The 22,971-nt window shown below is 44.5% G+C and overlaps 1 protein-coding gene across 2 annotated transcripts in view; it reads left to right on the top strand.

Annotated features, from left to right (window-relative positions):
- Nucleotides 1-22,971, top strand: part of SLC25A33 (solute carrier family 25 member 33) — a 34,302-nt gene that overhangs the window by 4,967 nt on the left and 6,364 nt on the right. Inside the window, exons 2-4 of one of the 2 annotated variants that reach the window (XM_030325658.1) lie at nucleotides 9,246-9,425; nucleotides 20,045-20,122; nucleotides 21,901-22,001. In XM_030325658.1, coding sequence (XP_030181518.1) covers nucleotides 9,246-9,425; nucleotides 20,045-20,122; nucleotides 21,901-22,001 — 359 coding nt within the window. Of the gene's footprint in view, nucleotides 1-9,245; nucleotides 9,426-18,998; nucleotides 19,190-20,044; nucleotides 20,123-21,900; nucleotides 22,002-22,971 lie in introns of those variants that run through there. The other variant, XM_030325659.1, reaches the window with a different exon arrangement.

Consider the following 22,971-nt stretch of genomic DNA (forward strand, 5'->3'; position numbering starts at 1 on the left):
AATAAAAAAAGAAAGTAGGGTGCTATTTAAATGTTCTTTCTAAATGATACAGAATATAGGAAATAGCATCTAAAAGATAATTAGCTGCATAAAAACGATGCATTTTGCTTTGAGTAAATACAGAATTTGCATTAACTGAAATCTTCTAAGCCTTATGCTAGGTATTCAAATAAGACATTCCAGAATATTATATATAAACAGGTACTAGTGTTTTCAAGTCGTGACTATGGAGGTAGCCAATGAAAAGGGGAATTACTGAAAACTCCATAGATTGGGATCACAGGTTGTCTGGCGGGTATCATTTGTTGGTGGAATCCACGTTGTAGCTATTATGTAGAAGCTGTGAATCTGAAAAACAGTTTACTCTCAGTTGGGTAGCAATTATAATAAAGAGCATATTGATCTCGGCTTTAGTGTCTAGGATGAGTGACTGTAGAAAACTGGTTCTTGTTGAAAACATCTAGCTTTTGAAAGGTGTCCTTGTTACTTGATACTCAGAGTTTAAAAGGTAAAAATTTGCATAATTAAACGTTTTTGTGTCGCTGGTCTAATAAAGATAGAAAAAAATCTAGTGTGAATGTTGTAATAGTGATAGTCTAGCTTTGTTCTGCATAAACTGGAAGAGAGAAACCTAGTCCATAGCGGGAAAATAATCAGGTACGGCTTATGTGGGTAAAATGAAAAGGTTAAATACATGTTTATGTGATAAACACAAGACTTCAGTTCTGGGCTGAAGGAATGAGGGGGGGTGGTGCATATAAGAATAATTAGTAAGAGGGGGAAAAGACATAGAAAAATCCAGGTAATAGATTTTTTAGAAAATTGGGCAAATAGATTCTAGAGAGCAGCTCTCTCTCATGACCGCTTCAAGACATAATTTAACCGCTCGCTGCTCATGGCCTTTCTGCTACCCTGTTCAAACCCTTTCCATGGTTTCACTGAGTAGAATATCCCACAGAGAGTTATCTCTGAACTTGGGCATCAGTAGTTAGAGCAGTATTACCTTAGGAACAAAATCAAAATCCTATCCAGGGAGTTTCCTCATAACTGTTGGAAGAAACATAGCCTCCTAGAAACACAAGTCCTAACTGCTTTTTGGAAGATTATTGATAATACTAAAATTCCGTAAGTGGTTTCTTGAATTAGTGAGGGTGTAAATTTTTTCTTATTGACTAGGCTCATTTAGGAGGCTTTCATTTGTAAGTAATAAAAATTCACTTCCAACTGGCTTGATTATTGGCACATACACCTAAATTTTAGAGAACAGGCTTCGGGGAGGGCTTATTTAAACGGCTCGACATCATCACTGCAGGACCCCTCAGTGATTCCTGTGTTCCAGAAACAGCCGCATGATTCCAAGATTGGAGATCATGAACACAGAATGGCTTCCAGAAGTTCCTAGTGTTTCTCCACCATTGAAAAGTCTTGAGCTTGGGGCGCCTGGGTGGCTCAGTCGGTTAAGCGGCCGACTTCGGCTCAGGTCCTGATCTCGCGGTCTGCGAGTTCGAGCCCCGCATCGGGCTCTGGGCTGATGGCTCAGAGCCTGGAGCCTGCTTCCGATTCTGTGTCTCCCTCTCTCTCTGCCCCTCCCCCGTTCATGCTGTGTCTCTCTCTGTCTCAAAAATAAATAAACGTTAAAAAAAAAAAATTAAAAAGAAAAGTCTTGAGCTTAATCTGATTGGGCCGACTCTAATGCACCCATCTCTAAACCAGTTACTGCTCCCAGGGGATTATGCCGTTTATTTTGGGCCGAATCATGTGCCCAACTCTGAACAGATGACATGGCAACATAGATGGTGTTACGTTGATTAAGTGAGTCAGGGCTAAAACCAGAAATGGGTTCGATGTGGTCCAAACTGCATGACTTAAGAAATTAGGCATCTTATGAAGACAGAGGAAGAGGGGAGTGGAGGCCGGCGAGGCAAACAGCAGTGCCCTCCACATTGGTTCTACTGCCTTCAAATATAATGTCCAGTTTGTTGATACAGAACAGCGTTTCTCAACCTTGGCCAGATCATCGTTTGGGGAGGGGCAGGGTGTTACTGTCGGTTTCCTGCGCGCCCCGTGCAGGATGTGTGGCAGCATCCCTGGTCTCTCCCCACCAGATGCCCAGTACCCCCTCCCCCAAGAGCAACAGCTAAAAATGTCTCCAGACCCAGCTGGGTGTCACTCGGGTAGGGGCATCATTGCCACAGTTGGGAACCACTGGCCTAGAGTAGTGTTCTGCAAATCTTGATCGCACAGCCCTATGATTAAAATGTTTGCGCATATCTGCATATGTTTATATTCTGTGCATTTCATACATATTATAAAGCATATACACAAAATAGAAAGTAAATGGTGGAGATTAGAAATAAACTGGAATTTTATTTTATTTTTCCTGTAATTATTTTCCTGTATTCCACTGTGCACACTTAGAGCGTGTCCCCCGCTTTGGAGACGAGTGGTCTTAAATATTGGCATCCAGTCAGACTTGCTTTCCTGACGATGTGATGCCAGCACTGTCACCATGGGTGTGACTTTTCCTGTTGTCCGTGCGTCCGCTGCCTTCGCCCCACAGCTGAACCCAGAGGAGTCTATCCTAAAACTTAGAAAAAGGGGGCAGAATCTGCCTGACTGCCGCTGACCACTTCACCCCACACTGTATATACGGAGCAGACAGGTTATAGTTGTCAGCCATGTGGAGTGTTGAGAGAGGGTTTTGCTGTCCCGTCCCATACCCTGTCCCGGTCCCTACTGATCTGGGCTGTAGTTAGAGGGGACTAGAAGCATACAGGACTGACTGGTACCTTGCGCCATGGCCAGTGCCCCCTGCAGGTGGGAGGCCGCTGCATTAGCCATGCCAGGTGGATGAGAAGGGACCGGTGTGGTGTGCTTAGGGCGGACATGGGGGTGTCTTCCCACCAAGTGCCAGTTTTGCTGCCCCCTGACTAGCATGGGAGCATACTCTGGTGGGCCCATTGGCTTGGCGTCACGGAGCATGGGGAGCAGAGGAAGGAAAGGCGCCTAGTGCTGCCTGCAGGTAAAGCTGAAAGGAAATCGGGGGACGAATTGCTGGTCGGACCAGTAGGAGGATTCCCGGTGTTGGGGCTCGCGGTGGAGATCGAACACCATTCCAGCAGGCTTGCACAGCATCTACGCTGGAATCTGGAATCGTAACATTTGCCGAGGCCATTAACGTAACACACAGCCAGGTGGACCCGCGGCAAGACCAACCAATTGCGGAAGACCGCTGCGCTCCTCTCTGTCCTCGTGCCCAGAACACCCTGGAAGGAAGGGAAGAAAAAGCGGACCGAGTCCCATCAAGCCACACTTCTAGCTGGCGGTGCTGGAGGGACGTTTTGGATCAGATTTGGGATTGAAGTTTTAGGACTGAATTTGAAGGTCTGGAAGTTACTGGAAAAATCATGGAATCTGCTCACGGTGTCATAGATAAGAAAGGGGGGAATCCAGTTCAGCGCACCTGAAGAGCAGAGATGGGGGAGGGCTGGTGGACAGAGTTAATGTCTTTTTCTGAACCGAGACTCAGGAAGAGCCCAGTTTAAAAAATACTGTATGGGGTGCCTGGGTGGCTCAGTCAGTTGAGTGTCTGGCTCTTGGTCTCGACTTGGGTCATGATCTCACAGTTGTGGGATCCAGCCCCACGTCGGGCTCCGTGCTGATGAGTGTGGAGCCTGCTTGGCATTCTCTCTCTCCCTATCTCCCTACCCCTACCCAACTCGTGTTCTCTCTCCCTCTCTCACAATAAATAAATAAGCATTAAAAAAAATAAATACAGAGTCACGGTGGACAGGGCTTTATCCGAGCTGAGGTGACCACGGTTAGGAGCCAAGCTAATATTACAGGTCGTCTTTGTATCATAGAATTGAGAATTGATGTAGGAACTTTTTCCTACATTTAATGTAATTGATTTGTTGTAATCATAAGTGCTTTGGACCCAACGTGATTAAATATTTTTAGAAAAAGTTGGAAAGCCAGTTCAGAGAAGTCCACATTTCTATTACATATTCTCAGACAGATGAAGGTCTTATACTTGCTGGTTCATGAAGGAAAAAAAAAAAGTTGAGCTGAAAGGTATTTTAAAATATTCTGCTATGAAATGTTCTGAATTTCAGGAAGAATCTTCTTTGGGAATTTCAATTCAGTATCGGAACTTCTTTCCTTCTAGTTAAAATTGAGTATTTTAGCGGCTATGTATCCATCACAGCTTAATAACTTAAAATGTTTTCTAGTGACTTAAAATGACTTTAGGGCCACCTGGGTGGTTCAGTCAGTTAAGCATCGTCTGACTCTTGGTTTCAGCTCCGATCATGAGCTCACAGTTTGTGAGACTGAGCCCCATCCCATGTCAGGCTCTGCACTGAGAGATTCTGTCTCTCTCCTTCTCTGTCTCCCTCTCCCTTGCTCATGCTCGCACGCACTCGCTCTCTCTCTCTCTCTCTCAAAATAAATAAACTTAAAAAAAAAGTCTTAAAATAGATGGTCATTTCTCTCATTTGAGGGGTTTTTTTCCTAGTAGGCAGGGAGGGGCTCACCCAGAGTAGTGACTTCTTACCATTGTTTACAGTTGGCAGTGTTTCTCCCTTTAGTCTTTTCCTGTAACAGCCTGAGGCGGCATCCCCTCTGTCTAGTAGAAGAGGCGCCTGGTGAGTGGTCTAGAAGGCCAGGGCCTTTTCACACCCCTGCCCCTCTTGCCATAGGCACAGTGTGTAACACAAAAAGTGACTGGCGTTGAGTGTGGTCTGTTGCCCTCAAAGAGGTCACCGCCCTGCTCTCAGTGGGGCACTTGGCTTTGTTGGGTGAGGGCACCTTCCAGGGGGTCCTCCTTTGATCGGTGGCGTGGATTTGGTTGATGGTTGGCCAGATGAAGGAATGTAACTGACATGGGGACAAAGCAAAGGCGGTTGACCTGTGTTTGAATTTACTGACTTTCTTATGAACGACTACCCAGAAGTTCTGTTTTTTCCCCGCAGTGTGGAGTGGTGTTATTGAACATGAATAGATTGCAGATATTTCTTTATCTTACTCTGCAGTGTGTAAGTTTTCCAGTATTTCCAAATGTTACACCTTTTAAGCACGTGGTCATTTTCCTCATAAGTCGGTTATTTATTTTGTGTGAATATACCTGAGTTAGAAAGTTAATTTTTATCTCTTTTTTTAACACCTCACCACCACCACTTTCTTTAGTGGTGACCCATTTTCTTTGGATATATTCCAGTGCTTAGAGCAACTTACACAGGCCAGTATTCAGTTACGCTCACAATTTTTTCTTGATGCAAAAGAACACAGAGTTTTAAAGACCTAGTTGTCTAATCAGCCGTTTCCCATTTTGAGTGTGAAAGTAAATAGCCTAAATGAGCCAACAAAACCATCTTTCTGTCATACTCCCGAAGAGTATAGTGAGGGGAGCGCTGACTTTGGAGGGAGAGGGTCTGGATTTGGGTCTCCGTTGAGACACGTAGTCACTTTGTGACTTTGAGAAAGTGTGTGACTGACCTCCTTGAGACCCGTGTTCCCCATCTAAAAAGTAAGGCTAATGCCACCTGCAAAGTCCGTGAGGGTCAAATGATAGTGGTTTGATACTTCAACTCCTTCCTGCCTTTCTCCCTTCCCATGCTGATTGTGATCCCCTAAATTGCATCTGTGGTTGGTGGGCTTTGGCCCACAGTTCAGAAAACACTGCTGCATGAACAGCTTCATTTACGGTGTGTTATTATCATGTTTTTAAAGCAGGTTTGCCTAAATAACCAAAAATTACTGTTTTCCTCTCCACCCTCCCACAGCCCCCACCCCCCAGTCTGTATATATTGTTTTCTTTTTCTACCATTCATACTCCTCATGGTAAATTGGGGTAAATAATAACTCCTACCTCATAGGCTTGTTGGAGGATTGAATGCCTACCGTAATCAGTCATTGGCAATAATGCTATTATTTAAAGTGATAATCACTGGAAGCTAGTTAGCTTCCAGCTCTTAGTTATCTATATTTCACTTGCTCTATCAAACTTCGGGCTCTTGATTTTATTTTATTTTTTTTTATTTTTTTTTCAACATTTATTTATTTTTGGGACAGAGAGAGAGAGACAGAGCATGAACGGGGGAGGGGCAGAGAGAGGGAGACACAGAATTGGAAACAGGCTCCAGGCTCCGAGCCATCAGCCCAGAGCCCGACGCGGGGCTCGAACTCACGGACCGCGAGATCGTGATTATATTTATTATTATTAATAATTATTAATAATAATAATTATTATTATTACTACTACTACTACTGTATGGGGTTTTACTACTTCAGGGTCTGTGCCGGGTGCTGGATTCACTTCCAGATTTCCAACACTTCTTTCTGGTGGGGTAGGGAAGCTAACTTAAGTAATTCTGTGTCTGCCAGCGCCTGTCCTTTCCTGTTGTTACTGTTTCCCAATCACAGGTGCTGGTGCTTATCATTTTTATTGAGCCACCTGTCTGCCAGGTGCTGTCCTTGAAGTGCAAGAACATGTAAATACACAGTCCCTCCCCACGCGGAGCTCCTGGGCTAAGGGAGCCTGTGACAGAAGGTAGAGAGTATGTGCTGTTTTCAAACATTTAGATCCCTTGAAAGACATTCTTCTTGAAATCTCGATTTAATAATTCCTTTGCTTAGCAAATACTGTTTGTGAACTCGTGAGTCCCGATGCCAGGGATACAAAGATGATTCAGACACGGATCTTGATCATCAGTGTTTTCCAAAGAATAAAACATTTATTTGTGGTGGTAGGATGGTTTTAGATGATATGTCACGTTGTTAATTATAACTAGCACGTCAAACGTGCAATTTCATGGATTTTTTTTTTATTTACATCCAAATTAGTTAGCATATAGTGCAGCAATGATTTCAGGAGTAGATTCCTTAATGTCCCTTACCCATTTAGCCCATCCCCCCTCGTACACCCCCTCCTGTAACCCTGTGTTTGTTCTTCATATTTAAGAGTCTCTTCTGTTTTGCCCCCCTCCCTGTTTTTACATTATTTTTGTTTCCCTTCCCTTATGTTCATGTTTTGTGTCTTAAAGTCCTCATATGAGTGGAGTCATATGACACTTGTCTTTCTCTGACTGACTAATGTCACTTAGCATAATAGCCTCCAGTTCCATCCACATAGTTGCAAATGGCAAGATGTCATTCTTTCTGATTGCCGAGTAATACTCCATTGTGTATCTATACCCCATCTCCTTTATCCATTCATCCATCAATGGACATTTGGGCTCTTTCCATACTTTGGCTATTGTTGATAGTGCTGCTATAAACATGCATGTGTCCCTTCGAAACAGCACACCTGTATCCCGTGGATAAATGCCTAGTAGTGCAATTGCTGGGTCGAAGGGTAGTTAGATTTTTAGTTTTTTGTTTTTTTTTTTAAATTTTTTTTTTTCCAACGCTTTTTATTTATTTTTGGGACAGAGAGAGACAGAGCATGAACGGGGGAGGGGCAGAGAGAGAGGGAGACACAGAATCGGAAACAGGCTCCAGGCTCTGAGCCATCAGCCCAGAGCCTGACGCGGGGCTCGAACTCAAGGACCGCGAGATCGTGACCTGGCTGAAGTCGGACGCTTAACCGACTGCGCCACCCAGGCGCCCCGATTTTTAGTTTTTTTAAGGAACTTCCATACTGTTTTCCAGAGCAGCTGTACCAGTTTGCATCCCCACCAACAGTCAAAAGAGATCTCTCTCTCCGCATCCTCGCCAACATCTGTTGTTGCTTGAGTTGTTAATGTTAGCATTCTGACAGGTGTAGGTGGTGTCTCATTGGGGTTCTGATTTGTATTTCCCTGATGATGAGTGATGTTGAGCATTTTTTCATGTGTTGGTTGGCCATCTGGATGTCTTCCTTGGAGAAGTGTCTATTCATGTCTTTTGCCCATTTCTTCACTGAATTATTTGGTTTTTGGGTGTTGAGTTTGATAAGTTCTTTATAGATTTTTGGATACTAACCCTTTATCTGATATGTCGTTTGCAAATATCTTCTCCCATTCCGTCAGTTGCCTTTTAGTTTTGCTGATTGTTGCCTAATTTCATGGATATTATTAAGAAAAGTGAAAGTGGGTATTTTAGGATAAACCAGGTGAGTTGTTTTGAAGAAAAATACTTAAATTCTTAATTGTGGTAATATTTTGATTTGAACAAATGGTAAAGGGTGATTAGGAGAGCCCTGATTGAGGGAGACTGAGGGACACGTGAGGACTTCATCATTAAGAGGAGCTTTATGGGGTGCCTGGGTGGCTCAGTCGGTTAAGCGTACGACTTTGGCTCTGGTCATGATCTCACGGTTCATGAGTTTGAGCCCCGCGTCAGGCTCTGTGCTGACAGCTCAGAGCCTGGAGCCTGCTTCAGATTTTGTGTCTCCCTCTCTATCTCTCTCTGCCCCCCCTGCTTTGTTCCGTCTCTCTCTCAGTCAAAAATAAACCTTTAAAAAAAAAAAAAAAAGGAACTTTAGCTAAAGCTCCTTGGGATCATGACCTGAACCAAAATCAAGAGTTGGACACTTAACCGACTGAGCCACCCAGGTGCCCTCAAATCAATCCTATTTCTTTTCATTTTTTTAGTTTATTTATTTTGAGAGAGAGAGCATGAGCAGGGGAGGGGCAGAGAAGGAGAGAGAAAGAATCCCAAGCAGGCTTCACGCTGTCAGCACAGAACCCAATGCAGGACTGAGCTCCTGAACTGTGAGATCAACCGAGAGTCAGACACTTAGCTGACTGAGCCACCCAGGCACCCCCAAATCAATCCTATTTTATTAGAAGTCTGTGTTGTGGTAAACGTTGATTTTTCAAAATAGTAGCATTACCTGAATAATACTTGACTGTGAAAAGCTGCATTTTCTAGAATATTCATTGCAGCATGGCAGTGAAGTTGGAAAAGACTAACAGTAACAGGCTAAAATGTTGGCACAGAGTGATAGTACGTTGTCATTACAAGTGATGATGTAGGTGTGGATGTGACACAGAGAGACAGCATCCAGGTAAGTGGGGGGGGGGGGGTCATGGGGATTAAAAAGTCAGTAATGAAAACCCTAAAGGATGCGCTAATGTGTTAACCGTGGTTCTCTCTTTAGCTGCTGGGATTTCAACAAATTCTTTTTGCCCTCCCAGCATGTTCTAATTATGAAATAAACCTCGGTGCCTTTTTTCTTAATAGGGGAACATTAAATTTTACATTTTCTTTGTACAAGGAATGGTATAGCATTTCTGATGTGATTGTGATTTCTTCTCTGACAGGTGTGGGGGCACGGTTGGTGCTATTTTCACTTGTCCGCTGGAAGTCATTAAGACACGGTTGCAGTCTTCCAGATTAGCTCTTCGGACAGTCTATTATCCTCAGGTTCATCTGGGGACCATTAGTGGGGCTGGAATGGTGAGACCAGCATCGGTGACGCCTGGGCTCTTCCAGGTTCTGAAGTAAGTTCCCTCCCCTTCTGGACCCCTGCCCCCGCTCTCATCGGGCCCGTCAGATGAGACGGTCCTCCGCTTGCAGCCTCTGTCCAAACTGAAGAATCTGGTTCCTGTACCAGAACCTTTGAGCTCTGACCTCCCCTGGCAGTGGGGCTGCCTGTGATCATCCGGCGATGGTCAGAATAACCTAAGAGAGCAAACCAAAAATCCATGTTGAAAGTGTTGCATCAGAGTTGCTCTTGCCCCAGATCTTTTGAGGGCCAGCAAGATCTGGGGTGGCAGAGTGAAGTTAAAAATGTTAAAGCTGCACCAGAGAAGTGTTGTGACTATTTTAAGAGAAAATAACACAGAAACAAAATGTTTGAGGCTTTTTTACTTTTTGTTTGGAGATCATTTACATTTACAGAAAAGTTGCAACACCTGTTTGGTGAAATTGTTTTTTCCCGTGTTTGTTTAATACTGAGGCTGCCTTCGTGGTGTATTATTTTTACTGCATTAAATATGTCTTATTTGATTACAAAGTGGCTAAATATTCATAGGCTGAATTTGGCTTATTAGTCTCTATGCTTAAGGCAGAAGCAGAAATTCAGAAGGGCACCTGGCAATGCCGGCCTTTTAGTGGGGGGCTGTGTACTTGAAAAGAGGTGCCGTTGAATTGAGCTAAACGTGGTTGTCAGACCTCTGAGACATCACTGGGAAAGGGTGTGTTCAAGGAAGACAATGCTGTTTATCATTGTAGATGTTTACTGGGGAAACATCAGAAAAAGATGCCATAAAATGGAAATGTTCTGTCTTAATAACCCCATCACTTAGCACTTTGGACAGAATTCAGTCACATTTCAGATAAGGTGGAATGAATTGGAAAGTGGTTCATTTATTTTTAGGGACATTTTGTTTGTAAAGTCTACTGATGAGTCACCCAGATGTCCATGCCAGACATGTGTATGAAGGAGCCTTTGAGTTTATTGAGCAAAACTGGACAGCAAAACCGGCCGCTGAGGGCAAGGACCCAAGTGAGAGAATCAGCTAGAGAAAAAGGAGGCTGGTCCCCAAGACTCCAGGAGGATCAGCTAGTTCAGATAAACACCGAGGACAGGAGTGGAGACGTGAAAGGCAGAAAGCCCGCCTGGAGGTAGGCCCGGGAAAGAGAAACACAGAGACGTGGAGGTAACACTTCGAGATCAGTAGAGAGAGAGACAAGCCCGCATCCTTAAATCCATGACTGTGAAAACATCCCCATCCTGGTTTGCCTTCTTATATGTTTGGGCGGTGGCAGTGTCTCAAATGACCCCTTTCTTCTGAGGAACACAAAGTGCTTTGGACATAATGAGACAGACAGGTAATTTGCCAACTTTACTGACATCCAAAAAGAACTTCCCCTTAGGTGCTTGCCAAATAACTCATGACAAGTAGATTTATATATTTACAGTAACTGGGAGACTGTTACCCAGAAGTTGTGGGTATCAGCAGGGCCACGCATGTGGCATGAGGATATTTCTCTAGTTGAAGTTTCTAGGGTGTCTGTTCTATATCTCGGGTATCTGTCTCTCCACCTCTTGTAAGTCTCTGCTCTGTCTCTGTCTGCCTGTCTCTCTATATGTATGTCCTCCCCCCCCCAAAAATGGACACAATTATGTATTAAAATGTAAATCAGAGGGAAAAAAGCCTGTCCATCTTGTAAAATACAGGAACAGTGCCCACATCACACTACACACAAGACAATTTGTTTTCACTGTGGACCCAAAGCAGCCATCAGTTCGTGCAGCCTCAGCTACACAGAAAAGAGCCGTCACTGACACGTGAATACTTTTTTTTTTTAATGTTTATTTATTTTTGAGACAGAGAGACACAGCATGAGCACGGAAGGGGCAGAGAGAGAGGGAGACACAGAATGTGAAGCAGGCTCCAGGCTCTGAGCTGTCAGCACAGAGCCCGACGCGGGGCTTGAACTCACGAACTGTGTGAGATCATGACCTGAGCCGAAGTCGGACGCTTAACCGACTGAGCCACCCAGGCGCCTCGACACGTGAATACTTTTTAAAACCGCTTATTCTATATTCACGTCAAAATAGGAGTAATGGAAGTATTAAGTAAAATTTTTGTCATAGTGATATTTTGTCAGAAAAGTATTTGTAAAGTGGCATTTTTCACCCAAGAGCTGTTTCGTTAAGCCTTATGCCCTCAACTTGGTGTATATATAGTTTTAAGATTCTCAACTGATGTTAGCTCTCAGGTTAAAAAATGACTACACTTATGTGGTATTATCTCATCGATTTTTCACAAGAACCCTGAGGTTAGCACCCTGGCGTGGTGTTACCCCTGTTTTATGACGAGGAAAGGCAAATCGACTTGCTCAGTGTCGTTCCGTGTACATTCACCTGTTTCTGAGAACGACTGGAAGCAGCTGAGAGTAGACAACGGCAGGCCCCCTTACCTACACCGCTGCCGCGTGGAGACGGCCGAGTTCCAGCCAGAGTCCCCCGGGACCACAGTCCCGCCTCGCCGGCCGCTGCCTCTGCTCCGCCTCCGAGTCTCCCGATGACCTCTTGATGTTGGAGGGCCCCGGGGCTCCTCTGGTGGCCCCTGCCCTAGCGGCAGCCCCTCCTTCCGGGAGTGGATCACATTGAGTCTTGCGGCTTTAAGTGCCATCTGTAAGCTGACCGTGTCTCTCCTCCGAGCCTCGCACGTTGGTCCCCCTGCCTGTTTGCTCGGGTGTTTAGCGGGCGTCCAGAGTGGAACCTGTGCACCACTGAACTTCCCCAAACCTGCTGCTCCCAGAGTCTTGTCTGTGTCCATCAAAGGCAACGCCATCCTTCCCTCTGTGCGGATCTGAAGCCCAGAGTCATCCTGAGATTGTTCTCGCGGTCCCACGGGAAAACCTCCCAACTCCGCCTTCAGAGTGCGTGCGGGCTCTGACCCCTTTGCGCCACTCGCTCCGCCACTGTCCTGATGGAAGCCGCCATGTCTCACCGGTGTTAGTGGTCTCCCCCACCCCCGCCCTTACCCCAGTCCTCAGTGTGTGCTCCGCAGAGCAGTCGGGAGGTCTTTGGCTCAGATCTCTCCAGGGGCTGTCCTCTCCCTCCAAGGAAAAGCCAAAGTTGTAGTCGCCCCTCACCCCCTCACGAGGCTCTGCACAGGTGCCATCCCTCCCATGACTTCTACTTCACCTCTGACGTCGCCCCGCCCGCACCCCGCCACGCTGGCCTCCTTGCTGTTCCTTCGCAGTCTTTTCAACTGGGAACATTGGAACATTTTCCGGGAAGGGCCTTTGTACTGGACGTCATCTGCATGGCTGGCTCGCGTCACCTTTGCGGGAAGGCCTTACCGTGACCATGCTATTTAAAACAGCCTTCCCCTCACGCCCCATCCCTTCTTCCTGCTCTATTTTTATCTACAGCGCTCACCTCCATCCAGCAGTGTGGTTTACATATTTATATTGTTTATTTTCTCTCTCTACCCCCACCAGAAGGGAACTTTGATTTGTTTTGGTCCCTGAGGTGTCGCCATTCACCTAGAATGTTGCCTGTCACGTAGTAAGCTTAAGCTTTCAGTACAAATCGAATGAATGAATTTTGGCCTGTTGGGAAGATACGGAGTATAAAGTGCTCAACAGACACACACATGCACACGCACGCATGCGCGCGCCCCGCCTTGTAAAGAATACTGACTGCTGGGGTGCCTGGATGGCTCAGTCGGTTAGGCGTCCGACTTTGGCTCAGGTCACTATCTGACAGTTTGTGAGTTCCAGCCCTGCATCGGGCTCTGTGCTGACAGCTCGGAGCCTGGAGCCTGTTTCGGATTCTGTGTCTTCCTCTCTCTCTGCCCCTCCCCTGCTCATGCTGTGTCTGTCTCTCAAAAAAAAAAAAAAAAAAAAAAAACATTAAAAATTAAAAAAAAAAAAAAAAACCGACTGCTGTCACAATAGGTACCTCCTGTGCTTTTTTAACATGACTTACGACTGGGTTTTTTGGTGGCCAAGGCAAAAAGGGAAATATCTATCGTATTACATAATTCTCGTCTGAAGAAAGCATACTTGCTCTTCGGGGGAAGTGTGTGTCTTTCCCTGTTGCACGTTCCGAAGGCAGTCTGTTGCTCAGCACTGGCGTGGAGAGAGAGAGCGCCGGGGCCTGAGAGGTCTTTCAGGGTGGCCCAGGAGACCCTGACGACTTTGCTCTCCGCCACGCCACTCTCCGCCTCTCTCCGCCTCCACCCTGGTCGAAGCTCCCCCTCCTCCTGCACTTAGATCATTAGGTAGCTTCCTCCTTCCTTCGACGTGGCTGAGCTAAGGGCAGCGATGATGGTCCGCAGACAGGGCTTTTGACCTGCTAAGTGACAGGTGTCCGGCCTTTTCTCTAGACCACAAAGCCCGGCAAGGTTCGCAGTTTTAGAAGCACTGCTACCGGAAACCCAAACGAATAAAATGGTTATTCATTTAAAACTCAGCACCTTCTCTCTAGTCTTACTCTCTCAGGCGGTGCCACTTTAGAAGACTTAACAGCCAACAGACTTTGTTTACGGGGAGTTTATTTTTCAAGCTGCAAGTCAGTGTTTGCGTGTGTCTCATGTAAGGAAAGAAAGAATCCTCCGTTGAGCACCAGTAACCTTCACATTTTTCATAGTTACTTTAAAAAGGCAAGATGCTAGCATATTTAGGCTCTATTAGATTCGCTAAAGGGAGTATTAATATATCCGTTTTATCTCTGAGGTCTGCTTTTAAAACAATCTTGTGAGTTAATCTTTTTCTTTTCAGTCAGAACTCCTATTCTGTAAACTACGCCGTCATTACCTTATTTTTATTTTTTCAGGTACCTTTTTTAATCTGTAAAGCAATTTATTAGCGAGCTAGTCTCCATCTTGTGAAAACTTAGGTACCTGTTCTGACGAGATCTTTGTTCTGGATTAGTCCGTAGTATGCGTGCTATGATTTAAAACTAGTGAAGACAAGGAAATGTTCCAAACGAGACCCTAATTTCCTTTTGTATCTCTTTTTTTTTACATGAAAGTTTATACGACTGTGGGAAAGTTAGTCTGGATCCCAACATGCTTTATTATGAAGCTTGAAGTGTGCCATTTATAGTAGAAACTTGATTGTTCCAGAAAAATTTTGTAAACATCCCGATAGGTTAGAAGTTTGAATTATGTAACAGATTTGACTTTTTGCCCACTGTTAATATGCGTCACTATGGAGACAGCTTTTCTGCAGTTCTTAAAAGGCCTGAGTCACTTGAGGACACGCGTTCCCTGCTGCATTATAGATGAGGGCTTCCAGCTTCCTGGAGCCAGAGACGCCCTTGATTGTGTTTGACTGACTCCCGGGCCTGGCTGCCCAGGGCACATTAACGGGGGCCACAGACCGAGTCCAAACTTTCAAAATGTTTGAACATACTGACCATTTGAAATCTTTTACATACTATATTCTGAATTGTAGGTCACTTCAAGGTGTTGCTTGAGAGAAGTTTTTGTTCAGACAGCTTGGCTTTTTAAAAGCACGGTCCTGATTTCTCTGGGTGAAAAGTTGCTGCGCTTAGTAAAAAAAAAAAAAAAAAAAAAGTAAAATAAAAGCACAGGGCTGTTTTGAGAAAGAGGAAAAGTATTTACAGTTGAAAACACTAAATTGTCACGTCTCGATTAAGAGCCAGTTATCTTTCAGCCAGTGTGAAAGGTTACTCGGAGGGCATGAGCTTCATTTGGTGGATTAGCTTTACAGAAACCCAGCTTTACCCCAACCCTTGCTTCTGTGAATTTATGAGCTATCGTCAAGAGTTTGGTATTTTTATAACCTATGACCTATACCTTTTTTTTTTTTTTAAGAACTGTTTACTTTGAAAGAATTTCAAACTTATGGAAGAGTTACAGAAACGGTACAAATAACTTGGTTATACCTCAAGTCACCAGTTTGTAACATTTGCCACATTTGCTTTTTTTATTTTTGCTCCGTCTACGTATTTTTCTGAACCATTGGGAACCTGGGTTACACTCATCATGCCCCTTTACCCTTAACTCCTCAGGACAAAGGTATTCTCTTAAAATCACTGCACGGTTTTCAAATTCAAGACATTCAGTATTCATATATTGCTTTTTAAGTGATCTACAGTCCATACTCCCATTGAAGCAGTCACCGTAAGTGATTGATTTCACAGAAGAACTAAATTTTATTTTAAAACTCTGTTCCCACCAAGATCTTTTCTGCTTCCTAGACCTTTTTCAGTGAGCCTTTCATTCCTCCTCGCTGGGTTGTTTTTTGGTTTAACACAGCTTTATGAAGATGTAATTCATATACCGTACAATTTACCTGTTTAAAGAATACCATTCAACTGTGTTTAGGATGTGCAGTCAACACCCCTAATCTGATTTTAGAACGTTTTCATCCCTATGAAAAGGAAACCCCTCACCCATCTGTTGTCACTCCCCATCGCCTGCCCCCAGCCTAGGCAACCAATCACTGTCTACTTTCTGTCTCCAGATTTGCGTCCTCTGGACATTTCACATAAGTGAAATCATACAACACACGGCCTTTGGTGTCTGGCTTCTTGCATGTAACCTAATGTTTCTCGAAGGTTCAGCCTTGGTGTTGTGTAACAGTACTTCCTTCCTTTTTTATTGCCGAGTAATCTTACGTTGTGTAACTAGGTCTCATTTTAAATGCATTGCTTTGACATTCCCCAGATGCCATGAAAGAAAAAGAAAGAAAGAAATGTCCATTGTACTTCTAGCGAGATGTGCTGTCTAGTTGTCCAGTGTGTCAGAGGCCCTTCATGTGATACTCGGGGCCAGAGGGTTTAGGCTGGGCTGCACACAAACCAGAGTATGTCATGGGATCACTTAAAAGGGCCTGGGTTGATAACTGCCAGTAAGGAAAACATTCTATGATTAGAAAATAAGACTGTTGTCTCCCTAATATTTTGAAGTAACTTAATTATTTCGGTGGAACCGAGGTCTAGTTTATTACTTAAAATAATAGCTTTATTGGGGCACCTGGGTGGCTCAGTCGGTTAAGCGTCCGACTTCGGCTCAGGTCACGATCTCACAGTTCGTGAGTTCGAGCCCCGCGTCGGGCTCTGTGCTGACAGCTGGGAGCCTGGAGCCTGTTTCAGATTATGTGTCGTCTTCTCTCTCTGTTCGTCCCCTGCTCACGCTCTGTCTCTCTGTCTCTCTCAAAAATAAATAAAGATTAAAATAATGGCTTTATTGAGTTATTCACATACCATAACACTTATCCTCTTAAAGTGTACAAGTGGTTTTAGTATAGTCACAGAGTTCTGTAACCACCACCACTATCTAATTCTAGAACATTTCCATCACTCCAGAAGGAAACATGTACCCATTAATAGTCCTTCCCATCTCCCCACACCCCTCCCCTGGCGACCACTGATCTGCTTCATCTCTCTGTGGGTAGGAATGTTACCCTTCTTGATGATGTTGTAAATGGAATTGTTTTTTATTTCCGTATTCAGATTGTTCATTGCCGCTGTGTATGAATACAGTTGCTTCATATGTTGATCTTGTGTCCTGTAACCTTGCTGAACTTACTATAGTAATTTTTTTAGTGTATTCCTTAGTATTTTTTTTAACTTAATTATTTTGAGACAGAGAGCACACCCACGCAAGAGCAGGGGAGGGACAGAGAAGGAGGGAGAGAGAGGGAGGGAGAGGATCCCAAGCAGGCTCCGCGATGTCAGCACAGAGCCCGGCGTGGGGCTCCCATCTCACAAACTGTGAGGTCGCGACCTGAGCCAAAAACCAAGAATTGGACTCTTAACCAACGGAGCCACCCGGGCACCCCATTAGTATTTCCGTGTAATAAGATTATGTAGTCTGTATGAATAAAGATAGCTTTGCTTTTTCCTTTCAAGTCTAGATACTTTATTTCTTTTTTCTTACCTAACTGCTGGTCTGCTACTTTTGAGGGCAGCTCTTACAGGTACAAATATTCTTTCTTTCTTTCTTTCTTTTTTTTTTTTTTTTCAACATTTATTTATTTTTGGGACAGAGAGAGACAGAGCATGAACCGGGGGAGGGGCAGAGAGAGAGGGAGACACAGAATCGGAAACAGGCTCCAGGCTCTGAGCCATCAGCCTAGAGCCCGACACGGGGCTCGAACTCCCGGACCGCGAGATCGTGACCTGGCTGAAGCCGGACGCTTAACCGACTGCGCCACCCAGGCGCCCCTTATATTCTTTCATTTTTAAGCAATTGAAATATTTTATAAACATCTAAAAATTTGAAGACGAGAAGCTAAGATTTATATTTTTAAGTTTGTACATTCAAGGACTCTAGACCGTGAAAAATTACATTGACCTGAAAAAGGAAAGAAAGCTACGAATGGATAAAACTTGAACATTTTCCAGCGTGCCAGGGACCAAAACATCAATTTAACCTCTTCACCAAAAATTTCAGCTTTGTTTTTAGAGACTTTCTCTATGGGAAAAGTGGAAGGTAGCAGAAATAGAATTGGCAGGATTCACTTTACCAATAGCTTTTCCATGAGGTGGGAAGACACCTTTTTATTTTACTCTCAATGTCATAATGAAGGTAAAGCATTTTATAAACTGTTGACAATTCTAGATAAACTCAGAATGCTGTCAGATCGGAGGCCCTAATTACCGAGTGCAGAGCAGAAAAATCTGCAGTAAGAAAAGGAGATTAAATTAGAGAAGACCTCAATGTAACCGTAAATTTCTCTTGGACACCATGAAAATGGAGCCATTAAAAAGAATACATTTAACCAAATTTATTCTTCAATTTGAATCCTATGTTGGAGTGGGAAAATGCCTCTAAAGAATGTTCTACACAATCCTCCCTTAGTCGCTTTCAGTCAGAACACGGGGCACCTGGGTGGCTCAGTTTAAGCGTCTGACTCTTGCTCTCAGCTCAGGGTTGTAAGTTCAAGCCCCGCCTTGGACCCTGCGCTGGGCATGAAGCCTACTTAAGAGACAAAGAAGAAAACACATGAGCACTTTTTTTTTTTTTTTTTTTAAGTGTGTTGGCAAGGGTGTGGGAAAATTGGAACCCCTGTGCGTTGTCGGTGGGGACGGAAAATGGTACAGCCGCTGTGGTAGATAACAGGGCAGATTCTCAAAAAATCAAACCTAGAAATTACCACGTGAGCCAGCAATTCCGCTTCTGGGCATGTTCCCCTAAGCATTTAAACCGGGGACCTGAACGGATACTTGGACGCTCACGTTCATAGCCGCGTTGATCCACTGTAGCCGAAGGCGGAGGCAGTTGACAGATAAATGGGCAAACCGCATGCGGTAGACACACAATGGAGTATCACTCAGCCTTCAAAAGGGACATTCTGACACCTGCTGTGACATAGATGAACCTCAGTGACGCTGCCGAGTGACATAAGCCAGCCACAGAAGGACAAATACTGTACGATTCCACTCCTATGAGGTCCCTGAAGTAGTCTAATTCAGGAGAGAGAAAGCGGGACGGTGGTTGCCAAGGGCCGGCAGAGGAGAATGGGGAGTTATGGGGTGGTTTTTATTTTTTAATGTTTATTCATTTTTTTGAGAGACTGAGAGCAAGTAGGGGAGGGGCAGAGAGAAAGAGAGGGAGACAGAATCCGAAGCAGGCCCCAGGCCGTTAAATCATGACCTGAGTTGAAGGCTGAGCCAGCCAGGCGCCCCAGGGAGTTCGTGTTTAACCCGGTGTGGATTTCTGTTTGTAGGAGATGAAAAAGGTTTGGAGATGGATGGTGACGGTCGCACAACCTTGTGGAGATACGTAATGCCCCTGAACTGTACACTTAAAAAATGGCTAAAATGGTAAATTTTTATGTTGTGTATATGTCACCATGAATTTAAAAAATTAAGAAGCAAAAGGGATATTCTCTTTGACCCTGAGATACTATGCTTTGGCTTTAAGTAACATTCATCCAGGGACGCCTGGGTGGCTTAGTCGGTTGGGCGTCTGACTTCGGCTCAGGTCGTGATCTCACGGTTCATGGGTTCGAGCCCCGCATCGGGCTCTGTGCTGACAGCTGGGAGCCTGGAGCCTGCTTCAGATTCTGTGTCTCCCTCTCTCTCTCTGCCCCTCCCCTACTTACATTCTGTCTCTCTCTGTTTCTCAAAAATAAATAAATGTTCAAGAAGAAAAATTAAGTAACGTTCATCCAGCCTGTGAAAATCATTAGGTTTTTCCATTCTGTAGATCCCTGGTTGGGGCTCTTCTGCAATAAGTCAATATCTGGAAGATAGGATTATTAGAAATAAGGAAAAAATCCCAAAGAAATATCATCCAGAGACATCTCTGAACCCATTTCTCAGTGAATTTTGCTATAATGAGGGCATTATTCCCCGTATCAGATGCTCCGCCAGATGCTTGTCCTACCTTACTAGGAGTGCATGTGGAGTACAGACCCTGAATATCTCGGTCCCGTGTGAGCCAGGGAAAAGGCTCCTTGAAAACATGTCAAACTGATGCTTTTGAAACCTGCTTTTCCACTGTAATACGAAAGCAGTATTCTTCAGATTTCGGATGCTGTATTGTACTATAATCCGATAAGAGTCTGGGGTCTTGCAAACATTCTGTTCTTCCTTCAAGGAGCTGTGAGGGCTGACGCCTCAGTGTTTTGCCTAGGCTCTGCCTCAGGATTTTAAAGATCTTCTCTTATCATTTAGGTCGATCTTGGAGAAGGAGGGACCAAAGTCACTTTTTAGAGGCTTGGGTCCAAATTTGGTCGGAGTTGCGCCATCAAGGTAAGCTTTAAACTTTTCAGCTGGCTCGCTACCTGTAGTATATAATACTGACTTCTTTCTTACTGAAGCGCATTACTTCTAGATGGCCAGTGTCTTTTTCAGTATGGGATTTGCCTATAAACGTCTGACACATGGAATAGTGATAAGTGCTGGTGTGTCTTTTAGTGTGGGTATGTGTGCACGTGTGTCGTGTGTGTGTGTGTGTGAAAGCATCTAGTTCTTTTATTCTTAAATGAAAATTCATCTGCTCACGTCACCTGGAGTCTTCTCTAGACGAGTGTTTGCTACATCAAGTACGGTGCGTGGCCAGCACCGTGGGCGTCACCTGGAGCTGGTTAGAACTGCACACTCTCGGACTGTGCCCCAGACATGTATCATAATCTGCATTCTAACAAGATCCCCTGGTGATTCATATGCGCTTGGAACTGCTGATCTGAAGCAATTCTCAAGGCTTGTAGGCTTTACTTGATTTAAAACATCCTCCTTTCTAGCACAAGGCTTAATGCCCTGTAAAGTCTGTTTGACAAGAGTGAGTAATAGGTGAGTGTGTGTATAGCATATCTGTGAAAAGTAGATGAGAAACTCCTTCTAGAAATGGCCTGGAGGCCCGGCGGGGAGCTGGGTGACGAGTAAGGTACTTCTGTTATTTCATATAATACTCTGGTCGACTTTAAAGAGAATTATTTTTTAGAACAAAAACGAAAATGTCTTATACAAGGTAAAGACTAAAAGCTTCCTAGAATTCTTGCAGATCAGTGCTCCCAACTTATACACAAATGACCTGAGAATGTTGTAACAATTCAGATTCTTATTAAACCCTTTGTTCCTTTAGAATTTTATAGCATAGGTGTATAAGCTGTTTAAGAAATACAAGTACTAGTCTGTGAGATTATATGGGGTTTGCATTAATAGATGGTGGATACATATAGCAAATAAAGGAAATTGAGTTGTATCTCCTTGTGGAAAGTTTGGTAACGCCTGTTAACCTGCTGTAGGTTCCTGGCTGCCACACCCGTTTAGAACAGCGGGGACCTATAAAAAGCAGACTAATGTTAAATAACAGATAAGTAGTCCAGATCCTAAGTTGAAAAATACACTCTATGATTGATGCATTGGCCAGCCAAAATAAAGAAGCATTTTTCCCTGGCATTGCTGGTGAAGAAGCGGGGAAAATACCAACCAGCGCCTACTCCCCAGCCCCAGTAAGAGCCGAGTCAGAAGAGGGAAAGCAGAGACCGGACCAGAGAGCCGTGGGGGAGGCCAGACTCCTCCTATAGGGGTGGCGGTGGGGGTGGGGGGTGTGCGTGTCCAATGGCGGAAGCTCTGCATTGAAAACACGTATGCTGGTAGTTCCTACTGACCCTGAGTCCTCAAAAACCGGTCAGATTACATTTGACGTACTCATTGTGGTGTAAGGCAGGACAAGCGTGCTGTATTTTAGAAGTAGTATTAGAGATTTTAGAAGGTTTAGTGTGTATTTTGATGCTTAAAGGATTGACATTTATCCAGAATGAAGAATCTAAATGGACTCTGTATATTACCCAAATCTCACCGGCCTCAGTTATTTTGGATACTTGACCATCACTGGGCCCTTTCTGGAGGGACACGCAGGAGCTTTCTGCAGGTGCCTGCAGCAGCTTTTGGTTTGACAGATAAGGTCCAGCTTTTGGTTACACGTCAACCTTCTTTCTCCTAATTTCCTAAACTTCTCAGAGGTCGTGGAGGGACGCATATAGTGCCATGCCGATGTCTGTAGTGTTCTCTCTTTCTTCCACCAGGGCTGTGTACTTTGCGTGTTACTCCAAAGCCAAAGAGCAGTTCAATGGCATTTTCGTGCCTAACAGTAATACTGTGCATATTTTCTCAGCCGGCTCTGCAGGTAGGTCACCCCCCCAGTGAGTGGAGACCAGCTTCTCGCTTTCCTGAAGCACGTGTTGTGCCATGCAGCTTTGTCCAGGAATTAGAAATCAGCTCTCTTCCTCTTTTGCCTCAAACCATTTTTCTGGAGCTTCATGTTAGAACTAAGGAAGCATGAATGTGTGAGAATAGTTTGTAACTTGGTTCCATTTTCCCCGCTAACTAAAACTTTTATTCTCCCTCAGAATTTACACGTGCCCATGCATACTGCTGGTCAGTGTTCTGTTTCTTTTGAAGGAATATTGGGCGCCTGGGGGCTCAGTCGGTTAAGCATCCGACTTCCGCTCAGGTCATGATCTCTCGGTTTGTGCGTTCGAGCCCCGCGTTGGGTTCTGGGCTGACAGCTCAGAGCCTAGAGTCTGCTTCGGATTCTGTGTCTCCCTCTCTCTGCCCCTCCCCCCCCCCACACACATTCTCTCTCTCTCAAAAATACAGAAACATGAAAAAAACTAAAAATAAATAAAAATAAAGGCATATTAATGCATTTTCATGTCTTTCTGTTTCATTAAATTATTTTAAAAATTTGAGGGCTTTTTTGTGACTCCCCACGGTGTCCAGCTAAGTTACCCTGTGTACTATTGGCATTTCTGGCCTTAACAGCTGGACACTGTGACGACGGCTTGGGGCTTGTGGAGTGTTCTTTGAGTAAGGCTCCTACCAGATCAGATAGTATCTATTCTCTTGAGGGAGTCATTGTACTTACTCTAGAAAATTCATAACAGGATTTATTCCCCCAGGAAATACTTGGAAAAGACCACGGACTTGCAGATTGCTGAGGGGAGGCTGTGTCTTTACGGATATTGTATGCGGTTTTCATTTTTTGTTTTTAAAGATCTTTTTTTTTTTTTTTAAGTAATCTCTACCCCCAGCCTGGGGCTCGAACTCATGACCCCGAGATCGAGAGTCACACACTACACTGACCGAGCCAGCCA

Source organism: Lynx canadensis, chromosome C1 (genome assembly GCF_007474595.2).
Source record: "Lynx canadensis isolate LIC74 chromosome C1, mLynCan4.pri.v2, whole genome shotgun sequence".
Taxonomy (NCBI): Eukaryota; Metazoa; Chordata; class Mammalia; order Carnivora; family Felidae; genus Lynx; species Lynx canadensis.